Source organism: Marmota flaviventris, chromosome 13 (genome assembly GCF_047511675.1).
Source record: "Marmota flaviventris isolate mMarFla1 chromosome 13, mMarFla1.hap1, whole genome shotgun sequence".
NCBI lineage: Eukaryota > Metazoa > Chordata > Mammalia > Rodentia > Sciuridae > Marmota > Marmota flaviventris.
The window spans coordinates 103,250,612-103,269,580 of NC_092510.1; the positions used below are offsets into that span (position 1 = coordinate 103,250,612).

Here is an 18,969-nt window from a genome sequence, read left to right on the forward strand (position 1 = left end):
CTCTTCATCACTTGGGTCTGGCCCTTCCAGCCCTTGACAAGGCTGTGGACACCCTGTCCAAAGAAATGCAGCTGGATCCAGTCTGAAGTGATGTGGAGCCCCTGCCAGTCTGCAGCTGTTTCAGATGACCATCCTGCACCGCCAGCAGCAGGGTGGCGTGCCTCATTTCCAGCCTACCCTGGACATCCAGGCCTCCTGAAGGCCCCTGTGCACATGTGCACCCCCACCCCCCCACACACACATACACAGTTACACAATGGCATCACAAACATTGTGTGCCCTCCCTAGGGACTGCCCTGGGGGATGAGCCCCGACAGCACAGCCAGCGAGTCGCACAGGATGCTCCTGGTGAGCTGGGTGGACACCAGGTCCACAGCCTGGGCTCCCTCGCTTTTCTCCAAGCCTGGGAGATCAGCACAGGGCCCTGAGTCAAGGACCAGGGTGGAGTGTCCCCCAGGGAGCTGCTCTGTGCCCACTGAGTCCTCGGCCCCAGGGTGGTCCTCTGCCTGGCAGCTCAGGCCTCCCTTCCCCTCTTCGCCGACACTGGCCAGCAAGGGCACTGGGCCTGGGGGAGAGGCTGCTGGGACTGCAGACCAGGGTGTTGGGGGTGTGGCTGTCCTTCTGGATAGGGGCCCATCCAGGCCTCCCAAGAGGGTCCCTGACCCTGGCTCACGCTCCGCACACTCAGTGCCCCACACCCCTCCCCAGGGCCTGCCCATGTGGCCCGGGGACTCCTCAGGCGCCACACCAGTCCAGAACCCCAAGCCCAGAGCAGGAGCCTGGCGCCCACACTGAGTGCCCAGCAGCACCTCCGAGTCACTAGCCACCAGCGGCCTCAGCAGAACCTGTTGGGCCACACAGGCTACTTGGGATGGACTCAGGGTCAGTGCCAATGGCCTTGGGAGCCCCTTAGGGGCACTGCCTGTCCCTTCACTCAAGGGGGACCCTGGGCAGCTGGCTGCTTCTAACCCCTGACTGCCCATGGCTTGGCTTCCCACAGCAGAACTTGATTCACCCAATTTGCCTTCGAGGCTTCCGCCCTTCCCAGGCACCCCCAGGCACAGCCCCAACTCCTGTGGCCCTGGGGACAGTGCTGCTGGCAGAGCCTCCTCAGAAAGATCCTCAGTGGCGATGGAGGTGTCCTCCCCCAGAGGGTCCTCTGAGCCCCCAGAAAACATGGCCTCCTCAGGTGGGGAGGGGAAGTCTTCTGAGCTCGGGTAGGCCTCCTCCCTGGCCCTCTGTGCTTCAGGGGTGGGAGGTGGTGGGGGCAAGCGGGCATCCCTGTGGGTGGGGGACAGGAGGTCTCTACTGCCACAGGACAGCTCCTTGTCAACTGGAGACAGGATCCCAGCCAAGAAGCCAATGGCACATGGGGAACCGGCCTCCTCCAGGGCAGCAGGGCCTCCACCCCCCCGACACCCAGGCACCTGGCTCCTGGCAGCTGGAGAGTCCAGTCCACTGGGGACCTCAGGAGTCTGCAGGGCCAAAGGGACCTCGGGCTCCGGCGAGGTCTGTGGAAGTTTCCTCTGGGTGGACAGACTCACAGCAGTACCCCAGAGGTCCTCCTGGCAGTCAGCGGGGGCCTGGGGAGGGATCAGCCATCCTCTGCTGAAACACATCCCTCCAGAGGTGGAGGTCCCCAGAGGAAAGGACAGTGGTGGGTCTAAGTCACTGGTGGAAGGGGTCTGGAATAGGAGCCCCTGGCTGGTCTCCTCAGGGGAGGCCTGCTTGGTTTTCCCCATACTCGATCCATGGGTGAGGCTTTTGCTGGCTCCAGAAGATTCCTGTCCCTCTCTAGGGCCCAGGAGAAGAAGAGGCACTTGAGGCTGCCCACTTTTCTTGAGGTCGGATGAGCCACCTACAGGCCAGGAGCTCCCTGAGGCTGGCCCTGCACCAACACCAGCTTCCCACGGGTTCTCCCTGCTGTCCGCGTCCCAGATTTGGTTGGAGGCTTCTGACAGCTCTGACCCTGACCTTGGATAGAGGGCGTCTGGGAGGGACAGTGGCCAGCTTTCCTGCAGGAGGCTCTGCCTGGACTCTAGGCCTCCTGCCACGGTCACCTCCATGGAGGAGACACCCAGGGACCCAGCCCCGTGGCCCCCCTGTCTCTGCCAGGACCTGCATCCTGCACCCTCAGGAATGCCACCCGGCTGAGGGTCCCCCTGGTGGAGCCCCCGGGACGAAGGTGGGGTGAGCTCCTCCCAGGAGTCATGAACAGAGAGATCCCCAGACTGGCCGAGGTCAGCGTCTGGGGTGACCTCAGCTTCCAAGCCAGACAGGGAAAGGGAGCTGTCAGAGAGCTGGACCAGGGTGGCTGAAACTTTCTGAAATTCCTGGAGAGAGGAGCAGGACGGGTCACTCGCAGAGCCTGTGGAGGAGGTGGGGGAGGATGCGGGAGCCCCTGAAGACCCTGAGCGGGTCCCGGAGGCAGACTCCAAGTCCAGGTCCAAGGGGGCTCCCAGCTGGGGTGCGAGGCTGCTTGAGCGAGGGGCTGCAGGAGCTGCTGGGACAGGACAGGTCTCAGATGACATGACAGTGGTCACAACCTGTCCTGGGGCAGTGCCACCCTGTACCAGCAAGGGCAGTCCCTCCCCGTGGCCCCCACAGCCAGTGGTTCAAAGTCAGGACACCCCAACAAAGGCAGGAAAAGGTCAGTAGTGCCAGAGCGATGGACCCTCGACCAACCAGCCGGTAGCTACCCCCATCCGCCCACCAGCAATGGGTCACTCCTGAGTCTCAGCCGTCGACAGACAGCGGGACTGGCTCTGCTTGCTTTTCACTGGTGATGCCCTGGGGAGGGGCCTGGGCAGGGTCCCTGTAGCTGGGCATAGGGAAGATAGGACTGTGTGCTGTGGGGAGAAGCCCAGCTCTGATTGAGGAACTGCTCTTGGATGACCCTTAAGTGGGGACTTGACAGTCCTGGAGCTGACATTGAGAGTCCCTGGAGGGGATGGGGGCATCACCTGGGAAGGCAGCCAGTCGGGGAGTCTCCAGCCAGGCAAAGGGGACCCCCAGGTCCTGCCAACAGGCCTCTACCCTGTAAGCACATTGGTGGAGAAGTCCTGGAGCACCCCTCAGAGGGAGTCCTGTCCTCCTAGTTCCCAGGCTCATGGTCAGGGACCTGCAGGAGGTCAGTCAACTCTACCATACTCTCAGGAACATCCCTCCAGCCATCTGCCACCTCTATGTTTAACATCTGCACACAGGGCTCCTGGGGGTGAGGCCTGTCTTTGGGAGCCATCTGGCCCCAGCCCCACTGAATCAGGTAGGAGATGTGGCACTCCTCCCTGAGAACACACGATCCCATGGGAGCCCCTCTGCTGCCCCCCAGCTGCACCTGGGGTCCATTCATTGGGCACCATCTTTTTTTCAAAAAGGAAGGTGAACTGAAGGATGTCTCATGGCTGGGCATGAGGTGTCAGCAACCAGAGGGCAATATGCTGGCCAGCCCTGTCACCCGGGCTCAGAGCCCCACCCTGCTGGTCCCGCACCTCTGCTCCCCTGGCTGCCAGTTCTCCACATCCTGGGGCTCCTCGACAGGGCTCCCAGCCACAGTGAGCCCCGATTCTGCCCCCTCTTGACTTGTGCTGCTCTCAGCCACCTGCAAGAAACACGTCAGAGAAATGACAGGTCTGGGTGTGGCCTCGGCTGGAGCACTGGCCACAACCCTGGGCTGTGGATGGAGCCTTCACGCCTCCAGAGACCACGTGGAGCAAAGGCCATTCCCCCAATGAGGGCTGTTGAGAGCCCCGCTCACCAGACACCCTCCTCCCACCACGGAAAAGACTTTGTCCGACCAGGGATTGAGTCTCGGAGCAAGGCCCACAGAATCAATGAATCTCAGGACCCTGACCCTTCCAGAAGGGCTTCAGAGGTCCCATCCCATAGACCTCATGTGATGGCAAGGCCACCCCACAGGGCCAGGCCCCTATGGCTTGCAGGACCACACCCAACTCACTCTGGCTTCCTGGGGACTGCAGGAGCCCTCTCCGCCCTGGGACTGCTGACTCTGTTCCACCAAGTTCCACCTGGGGCTGTCTGTTGGAGCTGAGGGACTCTCTTCTGCTAAGGCGATCCTTGGCTTGGTCTGAGAGTCTCCTGGAGGACAAAGGAACTGTCATCCCCAACAGGCACAGACAGGGAGACAGAGGGAGTGACTTCTAAGAATTCTGAAGCCACATGAAAAAAAATCTGAATATTTGAAATGGACACAAGACTTCCTTGTGGTGTCTGGTTAACATGAGGACATAAAAACACGTGGTGATCTGCTAAAAATACCCTCTTGCAGAGTTAGTGACAGAGGTCCCAGAAAGAAGCTTATAGAAAATGTGTTTTAAATTTAGAGAGCTCACTCCCCGCTTCGGGGGACTCTCCTGCAGGCCCCTGGGAAACCCCATTCCTTTCCCTGTTTCCTCCCCACCCATGCTGAGCTGAGCTGAGGAGCACCCACTCCCAGCTGGACACTGGTGGGGGACACAAAAGGCCAGGCAGGGGTGGGCCTTGGACATGGCAGGTCATCCGTAGCAGAGCTGGAAGGCCAGCCAAGTGGGGACAGAGCAGTCACGGCAGAGCCTCTCTGGGTTGATCATCATCTCCCTAGACCTGAGTTCTACCTGGGCCTCAGCAGGGTGCTGGGACCCTGATGCCCTTAAGGGAGCCAGAGCTGTGTGCCCGAAGCTCTTGTCCATGGGGACCATGCAGGGAGGACCCTGGCTTCCCAACGACCATGACAGGTGTCAGCCAGGGAGACCCTGCAGACTGTCTTCTGGCCAGCGAGCAGCAGAGGCCGTGTCAGGCAGCCCCAAGGCGAGTCCCAGGCCACCCACCAACAAGCTCCAGATCACAGGCCAGTCACTCCAGTCCCTGAGCCTCAGTCTTCTTCTCTGCAGGGTGGGTACGACAAGCATGCTCACCTCAAGAGGCAACACGGTCCCTGAGGGGAGTGTGGACACCTGGCTGACATGTGTGGGGGCAGAGGGCAGTGATGCCCCTGGACGGAGGCTTTAGGCCAAACACGTTGAAGCAAGTTACACGTTGAAGGATGGTAGCCGGCCTGGGCCTGACGCTGGCAGAGCAGGGCAGGCCATGGAACGCCCTGGATGCCTACCATGCCTCCAGCTTTGCCAGAGGCACACTTCTCGGAGGCAACCTGGTGTCCAGCTGGTCTAACCTCTTCCCATCCCACCTGATCCATCCTGAGGTTTTGTCTCCTGAACCCTGGATGCAGGGAGCCTCCCTCAGTCCAGCAGACTTGCCAGGGAAAATAGTGTCCTTCCTGATCCTGAGAGTGGACGTTGAGAGAGCTTCTGGGAAAGGCTGTACCCCAGCAGTGGGCGTCTCCGCGGTTCCACCCCAGGCACCAAGGCCAGCTGGGCCACTGAACACTCCACCAGGGCACCCTGCCAGAGCCGAGAGCAGGTCTCCTCCTGCCCTGGGCCAGAAAGCTAAGAATGTGACACGTGCAAAACCCTCATGTCAGGCAACAGAGATGCTTCTGGTGAGGCTGATTTCCAAACCCTTAAAGATGGTTCCAGATAAGCCAGGTTGTGACAAGACACTCAGAGCCAGTCATGACTTTTAATGCCCCAGGGAGCCACAACATCTCCCTTAGGACACAGAGCAGCAGGCTTCCAGCTGTGAAAGGATCTGAGAGCAGGCCCTTCCTCTCTGGCTTTCCTTGAGGGCCTCTCTGGCTTCCCTGGCTGCTGGGCCAGCCTTGGACGGGATCTGCTGGACGCAGGGAAGCTGCTGGCAGGATCCACACTGGGGCAGCCCACAGACTCTATCTAGGGGGCTTACCTGCAGGTGGCTCTTTTGCTTCCTGTGGCCTGGGCTGAGCTCTGGGGGTGCTCCCCTCCACCTCTGCGGCCTGCATCTAAAGGACAGGACAGAGATGCCAGGGATGCAGGCCACCGGGAGAGCAGCTGCCGAAGACTGGGAGAGCCAAGAGGCCCACTGGCACCACAGGGGCAAGGGCACGTGGGCATCCAGCATCCCAACCAAAATCATGCTGCAGGCTGGCAGGATGGGGGCCCCAAGCAGGCAGGGCTAGGGAAATGGGGAAGAGGCTTCCTGGGATTTCATACAGGAAAGTCTGGGCCTGGCAGCCGTCCGATGCTCAGAATGTTCAGCACGGGGACACGAGGCTGCTCCCCAGGCTCTGAAGACACAGTCCTGAGAGTCACAGACCTTGGATGGCCTGCAGGGAGCCCCAGACCTGGAGATGAGCAGAGCCAGCTGCTGGGGAAAGCTTGACACAGCTGCCTGTCTGCTTGTCCCTCTGTGGAGCCCAGAGCTCTGTGCATTAGCCGCCACCTCCAGGGACGTCAGGGCTGCTCCTAAAGGTTTTCCCTTGCACCTTCGTCTCCCCCAATCACAAAACTGACTCCCCTCTCCTCTTCCCAAACCTCTTCCCATCCCTCTGCCCATAGATTCCAATGTCCCAGAGGCACCGGCTTCACCAGCACCCCTCCAGACTGTGTGCCAGGGCACCCTGGGGTTCCAAGACATTGCCCAGAGGCCACGCTGGGCCTGAGGATTCCCGTGAGCTGGGCCCCATGCCCCTCTGCAATTCACCACCCACACGCCCATGTCCGTTTGCTTTCTAGGGTTTGTATAAACCTGTGTCACTGCTTTGAGACCAGCACTCTAGCTAGAGGAATGTGAGAAACTGGAGAGCCAGAGCCAGCAAGGAGGGTGGGGGCCCCACGCTTGCCATTTGGAGCGAGGGGAGACACCATCCCTTTCAAAGGCCTTGCCTAAGGCAGAAAGGGCCCTCGGAGGCCACCTGCAGAAGGCAGGATTGTGTCTCGAAAGATGTGTCCGAGTCTTAACCTACAGAACTTAGGAATGGGAAGTTATTTGAAAATAAGGTCTTTGCAGATACAATTAGGGATCCCTAGATGAGATCGTGCAGGAGTTAGGGTGGCCCTAAATCCAATGGCTGATACTCTTAAAAGAGAGAAAAGAGAGGAGATAGACACTGAGGAGCAAAAAACGACATGGGAGAAAAGAGACACAGAAAAAAGGCCATGGGAAGTCGGAGGCAGAGGCTGGAGTGACTCGGCTGCAAACCCAGGGACATCTGGAGCCAGCAGGAGCTGGAAGAGGCAGGAAGGACCCTCCCCGGGAACTTCTGGAAGCAGCGCAGACTTCGGATCTCTGGCCTCCAGAAAACAGCCCTATTGTTCAAGCCACCCAGCTGTGGAACTCTGTCATGGCAGCTCATTGTCCAGAGCGGGAGGCTGAGGCCCACGAGGGGAAGGATGTGTAAGTACAGATGGGGCACAGGCTAGGTGGCCATGCCAGCTGCCCTCAGAACTGGTGCATTGGGACAGAGGAACTTCTTCTGGAGGAACCAACAGCAAACAGGCCAACCCATGCCCTGCCATGTTCCTGCCTGGAGGCTCAGTTCTGAGCAGGAAAGATGGCTCCTGCCAGGCTTGGCCCTCTCTCTACCCTCGCCTGAAGCTGGACATTGCTGCTGCCCCTGGCTGGTCACTGTACCTGGCCCTGCCTGGCAAGTCTCAGGCCTGCACTGGGGGCAAGCCTAGGAGCTCTAAGCAGCTGCTCCTGTCAGAAGCCTTCTGCAAGCAGGAGAGCCTGTTCGGGCATCCCTCTGCTGGCACCCAACGCCCTGTCTTGAAGTGTAGCATGGGGTGGCCTCCTGCAGGCAAGCCCACAATGCACTCTGCTAGCCACACACCCAGCCTGGTGGGCAGAATGTAGGTCTGTCTGACCCCAAGCTAATGCAGCTCCCAAGATGTGGAGCCCAGTGAGCCCGTGACCCTTTGTCCTCAGCTGGCCACTGCTGCTGCCATGCCCAGCTACCTTGGTCCATTTGGCTGCCACTCTCCACCAGTGGGTGGCTGGCTTCAGGCGTGACCTCTCCCCATGCAGACCTTGGAGGCTGCAGGTGACCATTAGCATGGGAAGGTGTCCCAGGGGGTGCCTCCTCCAGCTGCACAGAGGGAGGCCTGAAAGACAACAGAGGGCAGAGGTGACTGCCCACCCTGGCTGCTCCCACCCACCATGCCCACCCACACCACAGCAAGTCCCTGTCCCAGGAACAACCTCCTGCCACATCTAGGGGCAGCTATGGCCAGCGGCTACGTGGAAGGCAGGGGCTGGTCCCTCCCTACCCAGAAGCTTTCCAAGCACAGCCTCTTGCCCACATATGGGGCTTCTGCAGTGGGGTATGGTGCTGGGATGTGGCTGGGAAAATGTCTGTCTTCCTCCCCAGCAGAAGGTCCATCAAGATTACTGCAATGGAAACCAACCACCTGTCTCTGGGTCAGCACCGGTGGGTGCACAGTGGGCTCTGTCTGGATCCTGGGAGGCACAGAGTACATCCATGCCTGCTGCCAGGCACTGGGCACCCATCCTACCTGCCTAAGCCACACTGACAGGGCAGCAAGAGCCTGACCTGGCACAGCCTCAGGCAGCAGGAGGGGAGGGATGCCAGGTCTCCAGAATCCTTCTGGTTAAGAACAAGGAGGCAAGCCTGCTCTGGAACATTCTGCTGCTCCCTCAGTGCCCCTGGCAATACATCTGCTGCCCTTGTCCCCACAGGAACCTGCACAGCTCACAGCCCCCACCCAAGGTGGCCCTGAGAGTCTCCCTCCCAGATTCACACTTGGGCAGGAGGAGGGCAGGACCAGATGGGTTTGTGGAGGGTGGTGATCAGCCAGAGATGCTTGATGCTGGCTGCCCAGGGAGGTGGGGCCTCTAGGGTCCCTGTCCACCTGTCCTCAGGGCAGGCATGGAAGCTGACCTGGATGGAATGGAAACAGGCCCTTCCAGAGGCACCTCCCCCAAAACCCTTCCAGCAGCCAGCCGGGCTCTCAGGACAGGACCTGTAATCCCTTATCCCCTTGTCCTTGCCTCTCTCTCGCTCCTCAGGGACTCAGGGTCACAGACACTTGCTCACGGATGCACCCAACCCCCAACACTCACAGTCAGACACAGGAACCCGGCGTGCCTGTCTCCCAGCACCACCACCTGCTCCGGGCTGGGCTTTTCCTGAGCCTCCTTTCCCTCTGTCTGACTCTCAAACAGCGACTAGCTTCACTGCTGGGATGAGGGAAGCCCGAAGGACGGGCTCAGCCTGGCCTCAGGGTCCAGAGCCATGTGGATGCTGGCAGCCCTCCTCCAGCCCTCCAGACCCCGGGGGCCAAGCGGTGGAGTCCGCCTGGTCGCATTTGCAGATTCCCAGGACTTGTGACTGATAGCACTGGGATTACCCGGCGGTTCCTGCTGCAAAGTGTCCTAGAAGGAAGCCCCTGGAGCGGACGACTGGGTGAGCAATGGCTTCCTAAGCTGGGGGAGGTCCCCAGGCTGGAGATAGCTACTGGGTGGTGGCCAAGTGCATCCCTGAGAAGGCTGCCCCTGGGAGTAGCCCCTCCTGGAGTGGGGGTCTCCCTCCGTGTCTACCCCACTCACAAGGTTGCTGCTTGGAAGGTGGGTTTTGCCACTAGAGTCCAGGGTCGCTGGCCCTGGGGGCGGAAGTGCAGGGGAGAGGGCCTCCCTGAGTCCAGGGAAACTTTAACCTGGGAAGGAGGCAGAGCACTTCTAGCATGGAGAAGCCAGGAAGCTCGTGTTGGGAAAAGCACTGCCCATGGCCAGCCCTAGGTCAGGAAGCACTGGTCATCAGACCCCACCAAGACTCAGCACGGGCAGAAGTCCTTGTCTCCCACTGCAAACCAAGTGGCTGTGTGGCCATGCTCAGAGAGGGCCTGGCCACCACTGGCCACAGAGCACAGCAGCCCTAGGAGGGTGTCCAGAGGCACAGGCTGCCACACGGTGCTATCTACTGCCCCAGTAGGCCATCCACCTTCTCTGACCCCCCCGCAGCCCTGGAAGGCCCCACTGCCAGCCAGAGCCAGGAAAGCACGGCTGCTGCTGCTCCTCCCCTGGAGCCAGGGCAGCTCTGGGCAGCCAGCAGGAGCAGGCTCCCTGGTGCCCTCGATGCCCGTCACCCACCCTGGGGGGCTGAGTGAGGCAGGCCCAGTGGCAGCAAGCAAACATTCACGGGCCTTTAATGGCAAGTGTCAGAGCCAGGGCCTCCTGGGACCAACTCACTGTGAGACTTTCGAGCATTCAGGGTTTCTCTGGGGACATTGGCTGGTGGGACTGTGAGGCCTGGGTGCTGTCAGCGGGCAGAGGTCTCCCTCCAGTGGTTGCCTAGGCTCAGAACCCTTCTCTACGGTGGCCTTGACTTCAGGGCTGGAATTCTAGGAAAGAGCAGAGTGAGCCTCATGTGGCCACCCATGTCCTCCTGGGAGAGCAGGAGGTAGGCACATGTAGCAGCAGCCACAGCAGGACAGCACACAGCACCGTGGAGCCCACTGACAGGTGCAGAAAGGAGCCTCAGAGTGGGTGCCCTTGCCCAAGGCTGGCCAGAGGCACCTCCAGTGAACCCTGGAATCAGGCTGCCCATGGTCCTGCAGGCCGGCCTGGGGCAGAGGCTTCAGAAAGCCTAATTCATTCAGTCCTGGTCCCCACCCTTAAGACCTCAGTCACCCCAATGTGGAGAGGAGATGCTCAGGTGGGGACAGCACTTAGCTCAACCAGGGGCAGCCCCTTCCCCTTGCCACAGCCTATTCCAATCTGTCAGCTAGTGGGGAGGGGAAGCTGGAGTCCTCCACCCCAGGACACAGTGGCTGCTAGGTCCCCAGGGGCTGGCCTCCCTGAGGAGCTCCAGGATATATTCTCCTTCCTTGGACCATAGAGGTCCCCTACTCTGCCTACTCTAGTTCTCTGCCCCTACTGAGGAAAGCCCCGGGCACCTCCACCTCAGCCCGTCCTCCTCTCCTTCCTGATGGCTCCCTGCCTCTGCCGGGGCCTTTCTCCGTGCCCTTGGCCTGGAGTACCAGCCACGACCACTGGAAGTCTCTCTCCTCAGGCAGGGACAGCCAGGGCACCTCTGCCAGGAAACCTTCTGGGGGGGGGGGGGCATGCCTAGCAGGTCCCTCCTACCCTCACCCCTGGAGTCCCTTTCTACCTGAAGTGACAAGCATTTTTACAAGGGACTTGCACACTCACACAAAACAGCCAGGGTACAAGCATCCTGCACCCAGATGAGAGCACCCACCTGTGGCAGCTGGGTCTGTGACCGCAGCTCCTGACGAGGGCAGGTGGCAGAGCTCTGCGCTGTGAGGACGGCCTTCTGATGCTGTGCGAGCTGCTTCCTGTCTTGGTGCATGGACAGGTGAAAGTCCCTCAAGTGCTGGATTTCCCTCTGCACCAGCCAAAGAGGACAGGTCAGGCAGGCATCCCAGCCCACAGCAGCTCCCACATGGAGGGAGGGGGCAGGAATGGCCAGGGGCACCTGGGGCACCCTGTCCTCACACTGCCAGCCTTGCATCCCCCTCACACGCCCCTTGCCAACCCTTCCTGCTCAGCTTCTTGGCTGCAAGTTTGGCCAAGGTGGCACCAGCGAGAGGCAGGAGGGAAGCAGAGGGCTCAGCCTCCCTCTTCCTGGATTCTGGGCGCTGCCCCACCTCTGCCCCTTTATTAAACCTTCCCAAGCTCCAGGAAAGAGACACTACTGTTCAGGTGGGAAACTGAGGCCTTGAGATGCAGGGCCACTTGCCCAAGGCCACACCAGCAGGAGGCTGTGGCTGGCCTGGAGCCAGCATAGGGGCCTGCTCCGTTTCGGCCTTGTTGCCCCTCAAGCTATGGACTCTCTGGGGCACCACGGAAGGTGCCCCAGCTGTGGTGTTGGGTGGTCCCGTCCCCAGCCCCGAGGGGCAGGACACCTCTGTGTTACCCCGTCCGGGCCATACCTGCTCTTTCTCACACCTGCTGAAGGCTCGCTGCGGCCTCTCCAACAGGGTTTTCTGCACTGCCTGGGGCCGCTTTCTCAAAGCCAGACACCTGGGAGAAGAGTGCCCCAATCTGGAGGATCTGTGCAAGTGGACATCCAAAGCCACAGACGGGGCCAGCCCAGGGTGGCCAAGTGCACCCGTATGCCCTTTTGCAGACCAGATGCTGGGACAAGAAGTTGTGCACAGCAGGTGTGAGGGTCTGGGGTAGTCCAGGCTGTTACTTTTCCCACCCCTCACTACCTCTTTGGGGTCTAAGATACAGAGGCTGGCCAATGGCAGCACCTCCCACCTGGGAACCCAGCACAGGCTGGTACTTCTCGGCAAAGGGAGGCAGGCCTCCACTGGGGGCAATGTCAAGAGGCTTCTGAATACATGCTTGCTGAGGAGGCTGTGCCACTTCTTTTTTGAGGAAGGGCACAGGGCATTGAACTCAGGTACGGCCACTGAACAACATCCCCAGCCCCTTCCCCCCCCCCTTTTTTTGGTATTTTATTTAGACAGGGTCTCACTGAGTTGCTTAGAGCCTCGCTTTTGCTGAGGCTGGCTTTGAACTCACGATCCTCCTGCCTCCGCCTCCCTTATCCTCCTGAGCTGCTGGGATTACAGGTGTGAGCCACCACTTTTGGCACAAGGCTGTGCCACTTCTAAGAACGCTCCTTAAGAACATCATCTCTCGGGTGTTCCTTAGTAGGGAGAAGTGGACTAGCTGGAAGGCCCGGCAACTGCACCGGCCAAGGGAGAGACAGCTCTGGAAGCAGTCCCCCTGCGTGTTGAAGAATCACCTGGTGATTTGACATCTCAGATGAAAACTCCGCTCACAGTCTGTATGTGCAGCTTAAGTCCAGTGTTTCTGTGGCCACGCGTTTCCCTCAGCAACACCAGACAAGGGTCACTTGAAAACAGGCACAGGCCGTCTCCCAGGCGGGCTGCGAGGGGTATTCCCGTCTCTCTTGTTTGGGGTGCTTTACTGCCTTACCTAACACGTGCGCAGTGTTCCCCTTCTGCCAGCTGGACCAGGCGGGGCCACGATGAGGGCGGGGCCCCCGGGAAGGCGGGGTCAACCCGAGGGCGGGACCTGCTGGGCGGGGTTTCGGGGCTGGGCCAGCCAAGCAGGCGCTCACCCTAACTCGTGCTTCATGCAAGCCAGCTGGGCGCGCTCCTTCTCCTCGAGGGCCATCTCGCGCAGGCGCTGCAACTCGGCCTGGTGCTGTGGGCACAGCTTCTCCTCCTGCAGGCTCTGCTCCAGCATCCCGACGGTGAAGGGGCTGAATGGTCTGGAAGCTGTGGCATGGGCACTTCCGGGCCTCAAAACGTTCGGCTGGGCGAGGCAGATCGACGCAGCCACGTCACCGTCAAGCATCTAGGCCAGTCCTGGGACCGGTCTCCAGGAGCGGTGCCTATCCCTGGGGAGGAGGCCACCGCCTCCGGGAAGCCCTCCGGGACTGGCTGCCGGTGCTCATCCCGTTGCCATGCCCCTCTACCCTGAGAGGTGCCCCTCCCCACTGTGAGCTCTCTGAGGGCAGGTGGGGTCATCATCGTGGCCACGTGCCTGGCCCTGATCCAGGCGGTGCAGGTGCATTTGTTTGTGCTCTAGAGGGTTCCAGAAAGCACAGCCACCTGCCCTGAAATGTGCAAGCTGGGTGGGGAAGCACGCTGTTGCAAGGCCTGTCCCCACCTGTCACCCAGGGTGGAGGGCCCCGGCCGGGGAGGCTGTCAGCTGGAAGGGTGGGTGATGTGATGGCAGGGTGAACCCACCGGCAGGGCCCAGTGTAGACCCCAGTGCACTGATGTTCCCTGCCCGTGCCCCTCACCCCCACTCTCCCTGTACCTGGTGGGTAGGGCTGTCCAGAGGGCAAAGCCTGGTCATAGGCAGCTGGGAGGGGGCTGGGTCCGGCTTCCCCACCTCTGAGAGAGAGCAGGCAGTGGCTGGGTCAGTGCCCTGTCCAGGGCCTTCCTACAGGAGGGCCTCCCAAAGGTAGACTGGGCAGTTGGGTGGCCCACCCACCCCAACTTGCAACTTCACCAGCATCTCATAGGGCCACAGAAGGAAGCCGTGGCCAGCTTTTCCTGATGTGAAGTTCTGGGGACCCCCAATTGAGGGAAAGATCAGACCAAAAGTTGAAGAGCAGAGAGATGACAGCCCAGGCGCCTTGCTTCCACAGAAGGGGACACTGAGGCCAGAGGGGGATGGCTCCCAGGTCCAGCCGCAGCAGAGGTTCCTGGCTTAAGGAGCTGCCTGGCTGCTGACCTGTGCTGGCCATCCTGCTGTGCTGGGGATGGCAGAGAAAGGACCCTCCCTCTACTTTGAAAAGATCATTAGGGATTCTTGCTTCCCATCAGGAGACATGGGATCAGGTTTTGGATTTACCATTCCATCTGAAACAACCAAAAAAGTCTACACGTTATGCTTGTTCACACACACATGTGAGAGGACCGTGTTCCATGCGCTGAGTATCCGACAGCGGAGCACAGTGACCACTGGTAGAAAACAGGTGGCAAGGCCTCCATTGTCACATCGTAAGCCCTGGGAGTTTCCAAGCTGCAGGGAGGGAACCCAGCTGGCGGGACACCTGAGCAGAGGGGTGGAGCTGACCCTGGAGAGACCAGCGGCTGCCGTTGGTGGGATAGACTGCGAGGGGAAAACCTCGGGGGTCAAGAAGCAGCCAGGCTGAGGCGCAGCTAGTGGTGGAGCGCTTGCCTAGCCTGTGCAAGGCCTGAATTTGGTCCCCAGCACCAAAAATGAAATAAAAATAAAAGCAGCATCAACCACAGGCCAAGGCATTCAGGAGGACCAGGAGACTGAGACCAGTCAGGCAAGGCGCTGGTGACACCTGGGCTCACTGGGCAGACAGAACTTTTTGGCCTTGGTTGTAGGAATAACCAGCTCCAGGCTGAGCACGGATCCGGGATTGCCTCATTAATTATGAACGCAAGGCCTGAGAGGCTCAGAGTAGTTCAGACAACTGCATTCCAGAGCAAAGCTTCTGAAAATGCGAGGAACACAGAACACCTAGACCCCACAAGGAAGCATGCGTGGTGTCCAGCAGTAAGCCATGCAGCAGGGGCACAGCCAAACCTGGCCCGGGCTTGCCAGTGTTGGACTGGCAGAGAGTAGACATAGTGCATATGTCTAAAAAGTTAAGTGGAGGGCTGGGGCTGGGGCTCGTGTGAGGTACGGGGTTTGATTCTCAGCACCGCACATGAATAAATAAAGGTCTATCAACAATTAAAAAAAAGTTAAGTGGAATCAAGGAGGTCATGAAAAAAGAAAAGTTTCAAAGGAAGCTTTTACTTTTTTAAAATGTTTTTTTGTAGTTATAGATGGACACAGTACCTCTGTTTTTTTAATTGTTTATTTATATGTGGTGCTGAGGATGGAACCCAGGGCCCCAGATGTGCGAGGCAAGCGCTCCACCACTGAGCCCCAGCCCCAGTCCCTCAAGGAGGCTTTTAGAGACAGAAACGATAGCTGTGGTCAGAGCCCTCGGTGGGGTCCAGGCAGATGGACACCAAGGACGCAGGCCTTAGGGAGAGGAGTGGAGGGATCAGGAGAAGCATTTGAAAAGCAGAACTGCAGGTTTTCGCCTGGGTCCAAGAGTCTCAACACACGCCTGGCACAAGAAACATGAGGAGAACCACACAAAGCACATCGCCACCCAAGTGCTCAAGACCTCAACAGACGTAGTGGCAGAGGAGAAGCAGAAGTAGTCACCTTCAGCCCAGCAAAGGCGCCAAGGACAATAGGCCGCGTCCTGCCCCCCAGTGCTGGGGAGGAAGCCGAGGCTGCCCAGGGCTCCACCAGTGAGCTGCACCTCCAGCCCCAGGCAAGGTCTTCAAAGTACTGAGAAAAAGATGTGCACCCGACTCCGCGGACAGCAGACCCTCGGACAAATCCCGAGCCACAACAAAAGTGTCACACGTTGTCCCTGTCGACCTCACTGCCAGAGATGGTTTCCTTTCAGGCAGAAGGAAAGTAACAGCGGGTAGACATCCAGACCCACGCCAAGGAATGGGGACACCGGAGACCAACAGGACAACTGCGATTCAAAACCCACAACAGGGTCATCAACTGTAAATGAGATAACAGCAATGCGCTGTGGCGTTGGCGACGTATGTGGATGAAATGTTTGCCACTCCCAGCCTGAAGTGCAGCGAGAGCCCTGGCTGTGGCGAGGCTGTGGCAGGCAGAGCAGGTGTCCCATTGTTCCCCAAACCAGCACTCAAGTAGCAGGGAGCTACAGCTCACAAGCCAACAGGAGAGACGAAATGGAATGATTTTGAAAACACTGTTTAATGCAAAAGGAGGCAGAAACACCAGAGAAGAAAGTGAAGGACAGACAGCCCGCGCAAGACAGGCAGCAGGATGGGAACCAGAGCTAAGGAGGTGGGCGGTCACTTCCTCGGTGGGAGAGGAAGCAGGGCCGCGTTCACAGGAGGCAGGGTGTGAGTCCGCTGCCCGCAGGAAGCACTCGCAAAGCCGGGCAGCAGATTCAAGGTGAGGGGTGGGAAGGAGGACCCAGGCCTAGCTAAAGCCCAGGGCCCCTCATGTCGCTGCAGGCTTCGGGGCAGAGGCCTTGGGGATGAGGAGGGGTCTCCTGTGGGGAGGGGACACCAGCAACCCTGAGTGTTTATGTGCTAAACCACTAGAACTGCAGGAGAACCGGACAGACCCCGTCACGTCTCTGCTGCGTTTTCTCACCTGACAGAGCACCCTCAGGTGCAGTGACAGCTCTTAGCTCTCCCCAGGCTTTGCCAGGCCACCTGGGCACCTGCGCAGGTCATGCAGGACACTCACCTGCAGAAGCTTCCTGGCCTGCCCCACTGGCTTGTCCTTCCTCAGGCACCTGGGGGCCCAGGGCGGCATCTCCACCCAGGGTTGAGGGTGCTCTGTCAGGTGAGAAAACGCAGCAGAGATGAGAGTCATCAGCACCAGACCTGCAGTGGGTGCCCTGCCCCGTCCCACAGGTTGGGAGGGGCACTGTCCGAGCCTCAGCCTCACCTGGTTGAGGGCGAGGCTGGGCCAGATAATGTCTGTGGCTCTGAGTCCCCAGAGATCTGCATCTGCTCCAGCTTTGAAGCCGTCCCTGGCCTGGGCTGGGCTGAGTCTTTCTCCATCAGCCCCTGTGAGGACAGGGAGGGGGTGCAGTGGCCAGGTCAGGCCCCAGAGCCACAACCTCGCATGTCCATGACCTCACGGCCTGCTTGTCCATCCTCCAGTGGAGGTCCAGCCTTCTCCTGTCCCCATAGGGGTGGAGGAGTGGCGTGCTCAGCAGATGCAGAGCAAGACCAGGGCTGGGGGGGGGGGGGCAGCCACAGCCAAAGGGGTGGGTCTGGGGCGTGGCACCAGGCTCTGTGGACCAGGAGGGAACTGGCCCTGAACCCTGTGACTGTGATGCCAGAGTGCAGAGGAGGGAGGAGGAGGTGTGACGAGGGGACAGGAAGGAGAATGGGCAGAGGGAACAGGGCCAGGTGCCTGTGCAAACTTACACCCACGTGCACACACCTCTGGTTCTGCTACTCTTCCTGGAACCCCCCCCCCAAAAGTACTGAGCGTGCCTCCCACTAACAGTCCCTGGACACTGACAGCCAAGAATGAGCCGCTTCCTGGAAGGCTGTCACATCCAGCCAGGTCATGGCCATGGGCTGGGTCAGTGTCCCACTGGCCTGAGTACCAGCTTCCCTTTCACAGGGCAGGTGCTGAGCTGCCTGGGCTATGAGTGCTGCCTGTCTGGTGGGGTGACGTGAGTCTGGGGTGGATGGCTGCCAGAGTCCCTGCCTTCTCCTGAGAGTCCTGCTTGGGGTTTGCACACGGCACACACCTCAGGTCATGAACTCTGGGCTCCAGCAGGGAGCCCTTGCCCTGGGTGCCTAGCAATCCCGGAACGTGGACAGGTGGGTGGCTGGGTGTCCATCTGTGACCCAGCTGTGGTCCCACCACGGTCCCCTCAGTGTAGGCGCCCAGGACCCAAGTGGCCAGGTGTGTGGTTCTCAGCTGAGCCCCCCCGCCTCTGCAGCACCGTGGGCAAAGGCAGGGCCCCGGTTCCCAGTCAGTGTCTCTCTCTACTCAGCCCGTGGCCCTGCACCAAGAGCGGCATCTGGTTTAGAAGGGCCTTGGGCTGGGATTGCAGGGGCAGCACAGGGGACCAGGGAGGGCTGGCTGCCCACCTTGAGCTGGTGTTTGAAGAGCAGCTCGTCCAGGGCCATCTGCGTCTCCCAGACTTCATGTTCTGCCTGCTGCTGCAGAAGGGCCAGTCCCTGCGCCTGCTTCTGCTCGTTCAGCTGCACGAGAGCCCAGGCCTTAGGGTTCCTGGGCAGGCCATGCCCCGCTGAGGACTGGACTCGTCCTCAGAGGATCACCCCTGCGGCTCCCAAGCCTGGGCAGGGCCTGTGCCTCCAGACAACCCGACTGCCCTCCCCATCCTGGCCTGGGAAGGCCAGGCACCCTGGTCAGCCTGTCTCCCCCCACCGCCAAGCCCCATTCCCTGGCACTGGGCGCATGGCAGGTAACAGAGGACCTCCCTGTTTCTAAGTCCTACAATTCTGCTCAGCGCAGGGACAAAGGCTGGTTCTAGCTTATCCCCAAACAGGAGAGGCCTAAGGGGACACGTTGTCATTCGGCTGACATCATGGGGGTGGGACATACCTTCAGTGACTCAAGAAAGCTTGAGGACTTCTGCTCCAAGTCAGCCAGGTGCCCGCTATGTGGGTCTCCAGCATGCAGGCCCCCAGGCTCCTGCTGACCTGTGGACCATGGAGGAGGGGGCAGCTGAGCACCAGGGAACGCTCTTGGCCTCTTTCTCCTCTGGGCAGCCTCAGTGCTCCACGGCAGCCTCTCAACCTGTAGGGAAACTGAGGTACAGAGGCCAGGAGGGCAGGTGCCCAACTCCAGGGGCTGGTTGGCATCGACCCCATGAAGAAGAGCTCCTTCTTCCTTCCTCACAGCCCCACAGGAGGACACAGACAACTGCAGCACCGTCTGTCCCCCAGGCTGGCTCTGCCTAACCCCGACCATAATTCCCTCCAATGACAAACAAAAACCCCTCAACAAACAAACAAAACCCCACAAATGCCCAACAGGGCATTTGCAGAGACCATAGGAGCTACCAGACAGACCTGGGTCAAGCACTTGCTGGGGAATCTC

General features: G+C 60.0%; 1 protein-coding gene across 1 annotated transcript in view; it reads right to left on the reverse strand.

Annotated features, from left to right (window-relative positions):
• Positions 1 to 284: 284 nt before the first annotated feature.
• Ccdc187 (coiled-coil domain containing 187) overlaps positions 285 to 18,969 on the reverse strand; it is a 40,672-nt gene continuing 21,987 nt past the window's right edge. The window contains exons 12-27 of the mRNA XM_071600418.1: positions 18,472 to 18,569; positions 17,994 to 18,107; positions 16,828 to 16,949; positions 16,624 to 16,715; positions 13,640 to 13,733; positions 12,950 to 13,093; positions 11,787 to 11,877; positions 11,093 to 11,239; positions 9,442 to 9,494; positions 7,831 to 7,976; positions 6,087 to 6,160; positions 5,800 to 5,875; positions 3,959 to 4,098; positions 3,492 to 3,601; positions 2,964 to 3,037; positions 285 to 2,500 (exon numbers count right to left, since the gene is read on the reverse strand). Coding sequence (XP_071456519.1) covers positions 285 to 2,500; positions 2,964 to 3,037; positions 3,492 to 3,601; positions 3,959 to 4,098; positions 5,800 to 5,875; positions 6,087 to 6,160; positions 7,831 to 7,976; positions 9,442 to 9,494; positions 11,093 to 11,239; positions 11,787 to 11,877; positions 12,950 to 13,093; positions 13,640 to 13,733; positions 16,624 to 16,715; positions 16,828 to 16,949; positions 17,994 to 18,107; positions 18,472 to 18,569 — 3,791 coding nt within the window. The remainder of the gene's footprint in view (positions 2,501 to 2,963; positions 3,038 to 3,491; positions 3,602 to 3,958; positions 4,099 to 5,799; positions 5,876 to 6,086; positions 6,161 to 7,830; positions 7,977 to 9,441; positions 9,495 to 11,092; positions 11,240 to 11,786; positions 11,878 to 12,949; positions 13,094 to 13,639; positions 13,734 to 16,623; positions 16,716 to 16,827; positions 16,950 to 17,993; positions 18,108 to 18,471; positions 18,570 to 18,969) is intronic.